Consider the following 10956-nt stretch of genomic DNA (forward strand, 5'->3'; position numbering starts at 1 on the left):
TTGTAAAATGAGTTTAGAATTTTTTTGGTGCAATTAAAATTGATTTTAACATAAGTTTTAGTGAAATTAGTGTTTATTTACAAAATTTGCAATTAATTTTATTCGTTTTTATTAAATATAGCATTTTTCAATAAAATTATCTCTTAGTTGTCTTGATAAAATCAGCATTATGTTACCACTATGCAACGTTGTCTTGATAACAAACGTCATTTTATTGTAAAATGTGTTTCGAATTTTGTTTTTGTGCAATTAAAATTGATTTTAACATAAGTTATAGTGAAATAAGTGTTTATTTACAAAATTTGCATTTAATTTTATTCGTTTTTATTAAATATAGAATTTTTTCAATAAAATTATCTCTTAGTTGTCTTGATAATTCAGCTTTTTGTTACCCCTATGCAACGTTATCTTAATAATAAACGTCATTTTATTGTAAAATGTGTTTCGAATTTTGTTTTTGTGCAATTAAAATTGATTTTAACATAACTTTAAGTGAAATTAGTGTTTATTTACAAAATTTGCATTCAATTTTATTCGTTTTTATTAAATATAGAATTTTTTCAATAAAATTATTTCTTAGTTGTCGTGATAAAATCAGCATTTTGTTACCACTATGCATGACAAAAAAATTTGACAATTTTTCTTCCGACGTTTTGTCAAGAATCGTGATAAATATTTGTCTAATATAGACATGGGGTAAATGACTCAGAAAGAATAGCATTTGTTACAACATTAATTATATTGTTCTTCGTAAAATTTGTTAATATTTTATGTTTAACTCATACTAAATATCTGCTAAAGTTTCTAGTTTAAATAACTTTTAAAATAAATATTTTTAATATTGCTACTCATTTGTATCTTCAGTAAAATCTGACTTTTAAGTCTGGAATTGATTTTTATATATAAATGACTCTGAAAGAGTAGAATTTGTTATATTAAGGTAAAATTAATGTTTTTCTTAATACTTGCAAAAGTTTTTTTATTTATTTAACAATATTCAATAACCTAGCCTATAGGCCATAAGCGGTTACAAATTTCTAATTTAATTCAAAAAAAGACCCAAATATTTTTAAATTAAAAAATCTTTTATTTAACCATTGGATAGCTCAAGTAAGAGATTCTCCAACAATATGTTTAACTCATCTTAAATTAATTTTATTATTTTTTAATCATTTTAAAAAACATTTTCCTATTTTAAAATTCACATAACAATAATTTTCGCGAGAACTGTCTTAAAAACTTCTTAAAGTTAACTGTAACAAAAATGAAATAACTTTAGTGCAGGCTTTACACAAGTAATGTAATCTGTCAAAATTTTGTGTAGAAAATGGTATGTAATGAAACGCAATATGTAACCTCATGTCTATATAAGACAAATATATCTCACGATACTTGACAAAACGTCGGCAGAAAAATTGTAAGTTTTTTGTTTATTGTCATGCGTAGGGGTAACAAAATGCTGATTTTATCACGACAATCCACAGATAATTTTATTGAAATTTAATAAAAACGAATAAGATTGAATGCAAATTTTGTAAATAAACACTAATTTCACTAAAACTTATGTTAAAAATCTATTTTAATTGCACAACAACAAATTTTACAATAAAATGACATTCATTATCAAGACAACGTTGTTTAAACAATTGTTTAGAAAACACCGTCATAACGACGTTATAAATGCCGTCTGTACTTGTTAATTTGTTATCATGATAACAATTTGACGTTTAGCATAATAAATATTTGTTTAATATAGACACAGGGTAATGAAACCAACACACATTGATAGAGAATACGAATGAAAAATTTGACAGTCAAATGACTCTCTTCATTTTTTGAAATGATTCAAAAACAAGCAAGTCGCATAAGATCAGGGATGTATTTTTATGTAAGAACATACAAAAAAGTGAAACAGCTGTTTCCATCTTACTTTGTTTTTGTTTTATACCATTCGCGTAAACACAAAAAATATAAATCAAACGACTTTTATTCCCTTTTTTGTTATACGGATGGAATTTCATTTTACTTTTTCATTAGACTTAACACTTTACGTAGTGTGATTGGTGTGAAGTGCCCTTAAGTGATGATTCATATAACAGTTCATTGTTATGCACTCAGACAAAACTAATCGTAATTTGAAGGCATTTATGATATCTGTTTTGTTACACGTTTGTAATTTTTTATTTTATTTTTTAATTCTGCAGTCAAAGGCGCAATTTACACAAAGACTTTTCAGTCTTTATGTTACTATGGCCGTATATATAAAATGATATATAACTGCTATCGGACAATCTTGTGCACGATAAACACCTATATAGAACTTTAAGTTAAAAGTGTATAAATTCGATGGCATACATTTTTCCGGATTTCATCGTTCTAGGGTGTGTACTACAATAACAAACTTTTTTTTTACAAAAAATGTTACTATGGTCGTATACATGAAATGATATATAACTGCTATCGGACGATCTTGTGCACGATAAAAACCTATATAGAACTTTAAGTTAAAAGTGTAGAAATCTTATGGCATACATTTTTTTCCGGATTGTTTTGTTTTCTTTATATTTTCAAAAAAAGTCGAAAAGTTGACTATTAACAAAATACTAAAAATCTAAAAGTAGACCTTTAAATAACTTAAAAAGGTCGAAAATTCGACTTTGCATAAATCTAAAGTTGAAAAGTCGACATTTAACTAAATACAAAAAGTCGAATAGAAAAGTCGACTTTTACCTAAATGCAAAATGACGGAAAGTCGACTTTTCGTTTCAACTATAAACCCTACTCATCATTCTTTTCTACCCAGCTCACCACCAATCAGAGTGCACTTATAAAGTGAAGTCAATTCAACAGCTGATTACTCATTTTTTTCTTGACACTTCTGTTAAATTGTTATTGTTTGTTTTGATTCTCTCTTTTTTGTTTACTTTCTAATTTGAAAGCAAATACTCCTTAATATTGTAAACTTTCTAGAAAGACTGTTAAAGAATCTATATTTCAAAAATAAAATTTTTAAATAAAACTTAATAAATTTGTTTAAAGTTAATTATTTTACTAAATATTAATTGCATAATGTAAGCGAATTTAGTGAAATATTTTAATTTTTTAAATCATAAGATTAATAAAAAATAGCAGTTGCTTTTTTTGTACAATGAAGTACATTTACAAATTATTTTCTTTTAATATAATTTTTTTAACCAAAATGCTTTTAAAGTTTCTATATTCCAAGTTATATATTGGAACACGCACGTATAACGGTGTTTCTTCAAATTGGATTTTTGGATGAAGTCATGGAACTTCACCTTTGTCAATTTTTAAGAAATTGCATCAATTTATGCAATATTAAGCAAAAATAATCGAGGAATTATTTTTTTAATTAATAATTAAAGCATATTTTCGTTTTTTTATATTTTAATTAATAAAAGGCAAGCAAATTAGAAAATTCATATGCAAATATTACACGACGCCATTAAAATTTATTTTTTTGTTTTATTTCTTCTTTTCACACATTTTCTTCATATACCACTTAGCTGATTTTGACAAAAGTTTCTACTCACAAAAACAACAAACACACGTTGTATTTGTTGTTTTTGTAGAATAGACTTCACCTTATAAGTGCACCCTGCCACCAATCTTTGACAAACAAAACAATCTTCAAGACAAACATGAAAAAAATCAACGCATGTGAATAAATAAATATTTGAAAATCAACCGCTTAAACCACAATTTTTTTCTTAAACATATGTAAACAAATGTTGTTGGTATAACAATACATAACAAAAGCACGTGCTTGTCAACAATAACATATATCAGAAAAACAATCACAAAAGTATTGTTAGCGAAAAAATCAGGCAAAATTAGAGGTTTCTCAAAACGGAAAACGAATTTCGATAGTGAAAAACTAGTTCTATAAAAATTCGGGGATGTCATTTGCGAAAATTAGACGTTCTATGGTCTACCAATACAAAGTATTTTTTTTTTTGGCAAAAAGTTGTTAGTGAACAAAATCAGGCAAAATTGGCTGTTTCTGAAAACAGAAAACGGATTTCGATAGTGAATAACTAGTTCTATCAAAATCCGGGAATGTCACTAATTAGACGTTTCTATGATCTATCCATCTATACAAAGTGAAAAATTTGATATTTTCGGCAAAAAGTATTTTGTGAAAAAAAATCAGGCAAAATTAGAGGTTTCTAAAAACGGTAAACGGATTTTGATAGTGAATAGCTAGTTCTATCGAAACCCAGGGATATCACTTGCGAAAAATTAGAAGTTTCAAGGTCTATCAATACAAATTGAAAATTTTGATATTTTCCGCTCAAAGCTGTTAGTGAAAAAATTAGGCAAAATTAGCGGTTTTGCCTAATTTTCGATAGTGAATAACTAATCTTATCGAAATCCGGCTTTTTAAAAATCAGGCAAAATTAGCGGTTTCTGAAAACCGATTTCGATAGTGAATAACTAGTTCTATCAAAATTCGGGGATGTCACTTGCGAAAAATTAGACGTTTCTAGGGTCTTTCAGCACAAAGTGAAATTAGTGGTTTCTAAAAACTGAAAACAGTTTTCCACAATGAATATATAAGTAGTGCTATTGAAATCCGGTGATGTTACTTGCGAAAAATTAGACGAAAAATTATGTGTAATGAGGATATAATTTTATGTAGGATATTATGTTTATATTTATGTCCAATATATTCACAATATTTAAATGTAAAGAAATACCAATATTAGACTATGATCCCGAGCTGTTGCTCTATCCATTTGTTATAAAAAAAATTAAATTTACTTAAAAATTGATGATGAGCGGATGATTTACACACACAGATATAAATGATGAAAAAAATTTTGTTGAATTCGGTTTATAAAAGTTGTTTTGTTCATGACGATAAAAAATCATTGTGTAAATTGGGTAAAAGAGTTAAGGCTCAGTTAGTTTCTAATATTGTTCTACAAATCGACTTTCGAATAATCGAACAATCGACTGTTTGTCGAAAAAAGTCGAAGTCGACTATTTTGTTCCTAAAAGTTCGATAACTCGACTATCGTCTGTGAAAAAAGTCGACTTTGTTAATAAAAGTAGGAAAGTCGATAAAAGTCGAAAAGTTAAAAAAAGTCAAAAACTCTAAAATAGTCGGAAAAACTCGAAAAAAGTCAAAAAATAGTCGGAAAAAAGTCGAAAGAAGTCGAAAATAGTCAAAGAGTCAAAAAAATCGAAAAGTCGGAAAAAAGTCGAAAAGTTGAAAAAATCGGAAAAAGTCAAAAAATCGAAAAAAGTCGAAAAAGTCGAAATCCGTCAAAATGTCGACTATTTATAAAATACTTATAGTCTAAAAAAGAAAAGTCTAAAAGTCGACTTTTAATTAAATGACAAAAGTCGAAAATCAACTTTTCATAAAATGCAAAGAGTCGAAAAGTCGATTTTTAACTAAATAAAAAATCCAAAAGTCGACTTTTCGTTTCAACTGATTTGTTTTTGGCTTACGAAAACCTGTGACCCAAGTATTCATAGAGATATTTATTGCTTATTGTTATGTATTGTTAGTACATTAACATCTCTATCACTTTTAAGTATATATTGAAGTTAATCTCTCTTTATGTTAAACAAATAGCTTTTAATATCACTTGAATTTCTATCCCTTTAACATTAATTAAAGTTGGTTGTTAATCAGACTCCGTGCGTTTCAATACACTACATTGGCGACGAGATTAAAAAAGGAATTGTAAATAATAAGTGTAACTCGTTGTTTTACAATTGTTACAAAAAAATTAAATACATATTTTAAAAAGAAAATTAAAAACAATTTGTTGAACTTTATTTACTTAACTGTATGTAAATATATACATATAAAAAAAGGAAATAATAAAAAAAACAACTTAAAAAAAAATCACCATAAGAACTTCATATACATAAAAAAAGTTACAACTGAATACAGAACATAAATTGTCATTCTAAAGACAAAAACTTAATTTGTTTAAAAAAGTGCATTTTGGACTACATAAAAAAAATCAACATGCCAGATAATGTTCCAGGTGGTACCGTTACTATTTACCATCCAAATAATATGCCTCAATTCTCCCCCCGCAATGAATCTTGGTTGTTATGGAAAGAAAAACTTGATATTCATTTCACTGAAATAAATTGCACTGAAGAAAGTACGAAAAAAGCCACTCTCTTGAAAGCTATTGGACCAATTGCGTATGAAACATTGCATAATTTATTTAGCCCAGACACTCCAGTTTCAAAAACGTTTAAAGAACTTTGCAGCTTACAAAAATGCACTACACTCCGCCAACTATAATTTTTCGTGAGCGCAAAAGCTTTCACACTGCTATACAAGGTGAAGACGAAACAGTAGCAGAATGGCATGCTAGAGTAAAAAAATTAGCACTCGCATGTAAATTTGGTGTTCATTTAGATGCCTTTGTTTTGGATCGCTTTATTATGGGAATAAATAATAAAATATTTGAACGACTGTGTGAAGAGGATGAGAAAATTACAATTGAAGATGCTCTCAGAAAAGCTTTAATTATGGAGATGAAGTTAGTATCGAAAGAAAATAATGACATGCAAGTTGGAAATATAAAGTTTGGCAAACATAAAAACAAACTCAAATACAACAACAACAATTATTCTAACAAGAACAAAAGCACCAACCAAAACAGTCACGAATATCAAGCAAAGAAGAGACAACAATCAACAGCTGATCAATCAAAAACATTAAAGGCCTGTTCTCATTGTGGTTGGAGGAACCACAAATCAAATGAATGTAGATTTCAGCATAGTAAATGAAATTTTTGTGGAAATTGGGCATTTGGCTTCTGTTTGCAAAAAAAAAGAAAAAGTTGTAAATTATGTATCAGAATCAGATGTAGATAGTGAAGATTTTAATAAAAATAATGTATAGGATTTTTCTATTTATAGCATAAATAATTGTGGCAATTCAACTGAGCTCTACAAAGTTTCAATTAAAATCGATGGAATTCCAATTGAAGTTGTTTGTGATTCAGGTGCTCCATGCAGTTTGGTATCGAAATCATTTGTTGACAGTCTAAATAAAAAAGTAAGTCTCAAGTCCTGTACTGATCCATATGTCGATTTTAATGGAAATAAAATTAAGGTCCTAGGACAATATGATGAAATAATTGAATTAAAAGGTACAAAGAAAACAGTGAAGCTGGTAGTAACTGATAGTAATAATAATCCTTTGTTTGGTAGAAATTTTCTACGCACATTTAATTTTGAACTTATTCAAGTAAACTCAGTTAGTTCTGATCAATATTCCATTATAACTGAGCAAATTAAAAATGAATTTCATGAAATTTTTAGTAGTGGTCTTGGAAGTTATAAGTTTGGGAAAATATCTTTGGCCATAAACAGTGAAGCAACACCTATTTTTTGTAAACCACGTCCTGTGCCTTTGGCCTGGAAAGGAAAAATTGAAAATAATTTAAGGGAACTAATAGCAAATGACGTATTAGAACAAGTAGACCATTCAGAATGGGGTACACCACTAGTACCAATTTTAAAACCGAACGGTGATATTCGTATCTGTGGCGACTATAAGGTCACAATTAATAAATATTTATCTGATTTCAATTATCCACTTCCTTTAATTGACGAAATTTTTGCTTCCCTTCAAGGAGGTCAATTATTTTCAAAATTGGACTTATCAAACGCTTATAACCAACTTATTCTTGATGACAAATCACAGCTTTTATGTACCTGGTCTACGCATATTGGAACTTTGAAAATGAAACGATTACCTTTTGGCGTCAAACCTGCCGCTGCAATATTCCAAAAAACAATGGAGAACTTATTGCAAGGAATACCATTTGTGGTTGTATATCAAGATGATATTACAGTATCGGTTAAAGATATGAATGAACATATTCGAAATTTGAAGTCAGTGTTAAATAAATTATTACAAGCTGGACTTAGCTTAATTTATCTAAATGTAAATTTTTCAAAGAAGAAATTTCATACTTAGGTTTCACAATTGACAGGTTTGGTCTTAGGAAAAATAAAGAAAGATTTAATTCGGTATTAAATGCCCCCATTCCTAACAACGTTTCAGAATTACGTGCATTTATAGGTCTTGTGAATTATTATGCAAAGTTTGTTAATAATTTTGCAAAAATTATGACTCCTTTGTATAAGTTATTACAGAAAAATGTTAGATTTGAGTGGTCCGAAAGTTGTCAAATAGCCTATGATAGAATAAGAAAAGAAATTACTTCTGAAAAAGTTCTGGTGCACTTTAACCCTCACAACTGACGCATCAGACTATGCCATAGCTGGTGTACTTTCGCACAAATTTTCTGAAAATGAATTCAAACCAGTGGCATTTATTTCAAGAGCATTATCCAAAACTGAACAAAAGTACAGTACACATGAAAAAGAATACACTGATATGAAAGTGAACCTGTTATATTTTTAATGATAGCTGGGGCCCATGATTCTTTATTTACATTTGTGTAGTCTCTAATGAAAACACTTTACACATGAAAAAGAAGCACTTGCAATTATTTTTAGCGTCACTAAATTAAAACAGTATTTGATTGGAAATGTTTTTACATTAAGAACTGACCATAAGCCATTAATTTATATATTTGGCCAAAACAAAGGCTTGCCTGTAATGGCAGCAGCACGTGTTCAGAGATGGGCTTTTATTCTCTCTGGATTTAATTATAAAATTGAGTATGTTAAAGGTCAATTAAATGAAGCTGATAATTTATCACTAATACCTCAATTAAAAACAAATGTTGTCAATGAGAATGACATTAATGACAGTACTTTTATAAATTATATACAGAAGGATAATATGTTGAGCCTTGACTTTAAAGATATAACTAGGGAAACTAGACGTGACCCTATTCTTTCTAAAGTGTGTGAATTTGTTCGAATGGGTAAAATTAGAGAACTAACAGGTGATGAATTTAAATCATTTATCAACAAGGATATTGAGTTAACTGTTGACCATGACTGTTTATTATGGGGATATAGAGTTATTATACCAGAGAAATTAAGAAAATCAATTCTTCAACTAATACATGAATCCCACTTTGGTATAGTTAAAACTAAGGCACTTGCCAGGTCATTTGTTTGGTGGCCTAATATTGACAATGAGATTGAGAATTAAGTCAAATCATGTATTTCTTGTCAAAAACTATTGGCTAGTCCAGAGAAAAGTATACTCATACCTTGGACTCCTACAAGCTCTGTTTGGCAAAGAATCCACATAGACTTTGCAGGCCCAATAAGGAATTATCACTTTCTTATAGTTATTGACTCATATTCAAAATGGGTAGAAGTTTTCAAGACAAAAGATATCACTTCCAATTTTATAATTACAAAATTAAGAAAAATTTTTTGTCGTTTTGGGATTCCACACAATATTGTCAGCGACAACGGCAGACAATTCGTGTCCGAAGATTTTAAAGATTTCATTTCAAGAAATAAAATTAAACACACATTAACAGCCCCTGGACATCCAGCCACAAACGGCCAGGCTGAAAATTTCGTGAAAACTCTTAAGAAATCTATTTATGCAAATTTAAATTCTGAGAAAAAAGAAAATATTGATGTAATTTTAAATCGTTTCTTAATGGATTATCGTAATACAAAACATAGCTCAACTGGTGAGAGCCCGGCGAAAATTTTTATTGGAAGATCGATTAGAACACGATTTGATCTAATAAAACCTCCACTTTTTAAAAACAAAATGTTGGAAAATCAAATGAAAAGTATATCAAATCATAAAGGTAATAGATCAGTTACTTTTGAAAAAGGTCAAAATGTTTTCATTAGAGACTACACAAATGTAAATAAAGAATCATGGGCCCCAGCTATCATTAAGGATAGAACAGGTTCACTTTCATATCAGTGTATTCTTTCAACTGACAGAGTAATAAAAAGATATACTGATCAAATTAGGGTAGGAGTAAAGGATGTCAGTAATGATTTTATCCCGCCTGAATTACCATCATCTTCAAATGGAAGTACGTCGACGGAAAAGGTTGAACGGTCACATAATGATAACAATTCTTCAGAAGTAAATAACAATGAACATGAACCAAATTAAGAAATTGTAAATGAGTCTATAAACACAAATGTTAATGAAGAATTGTCAATTAAAAATCAAACTGAGAAGAATGAAAACAATTGTGGAAGAGTATTAAGACCCAGAACAAATAAAAAATTTAATACTTAGTATTTTTAAAAATTTCTAATTTTAAATTTAATTGATTATTGAAATAAAAAAACAAATGAATTAAATGCTTTATTAATTATTGTTATTAATTAGTTATACAGACATGCATATATTGTTAAATAATATTTAATGTAAAAATAATCAATAATTAATAAATTTTTATTTAAAAGATTTAAATGGAGGCGTGTTATGTATTGTTATTACATTAACATCTCTATCACTTTTAAGTATATATTGAAGTTAATCTCTCTTAATGTTAAACACATAGCTTTTAATATCACTTGAATTTCTATCCCTTTAACATTAATAAAAGTTGGTTGTTAATCAGACTCCGTGCGTTTCAATACAATACACTTATCTTAAGTTTATTACGCACATTTTCCATACAAATTCCTACAATATACCATCAATAACTTTATTAACTATAAAGTTATTTATTAGGTAGTAAAGGCTCAGTTACTCTGATTCGTTTTTGGGTTACGAAAACCTGTGTAAGTCGTTAGTTTTGCCGTAACCTTGAAGTTACGTTGCGGATGAACCTAAAGAAAATATAATTCAATCCGCAACGTTAAGTGAAAGCTATAAACAACTGACATAAATTACAAAAATTGCAAACATAAAAAACAGTGAAGTTAATGTTTGTTACGAGACCTTTTTCTCCTATTGGGTGTGTTGCCACCTCGACTAGCTCATTTGAGGCGTGGATTCCCAACCCGCATACACACACTGGTTCGCATCAACAAAAA

General features: G+C 28.6%; 1 protein-coding gene across 1 annotated transcript; it reads left to right on the forward strand.

Annotated features, from left to right (window-relative positions):
- Positions 1–6010: 6010 nt before the first annotated feature.
- On the forward strand, positions 6011–10081 carry LOC124419230 (uncharacterized protein K02A2.6-like). The gene is made up of 4 exons (XM_046947850.1): positions 6011–6195; positions 6255–6539; positions 6922–7902; positions 9934–10081. Exons 1-4 carry the CDS (start codon positions 6011–6013, stop codon positions 10079–10081), a joined length of 1599 nt encoding a protein of 532 aa, XP_046803806.1.
- The last annotated feature ends 875 nt before the right edge of the window (positions 10082–10956 follow it).

Source organism: Lucilia cuprina, chromosome 4 (genome assembly GCF_022045245.1).
Source record: "Lucilia cuprina isolate Lc7/37 chromosome 4, ASM2204524v1, whole genome shotgun sequence".
Lineage (NCBI taxonomy): Eukaryota > Metazoa > Arthropoda > Insecta > Diptera > Calliphoridae > Lucilia > Lucilia cuprina.

What these genes read in the sequence shown, in the direction of transcription:
- LOC124419230 (XM_046947850.1), top strand. Translation starts at nt 6,011, where the DNA reads ATGCCAGATAATGTTCCAGGTGGTACCGTTACTATTTACCATCCAAAT. An exon ending in AAAGCTATTGGACCAATTGC is followed by an intron (nt 6,196 to 6,254) that starts GTATGAAACATT and finishes AAACGTTTAAAG; the next exon opens with AACTTTGCAGCTTACAAAAA. An exon ending in GCTTTAATTATGGAGATGAA is followed by an intron (nt 6,540 to 6,921) that starts GTTAGTATCGAA and finishes TTCTATTTATAG; the next exon opens with CATAAATAATTGTGGCAATT.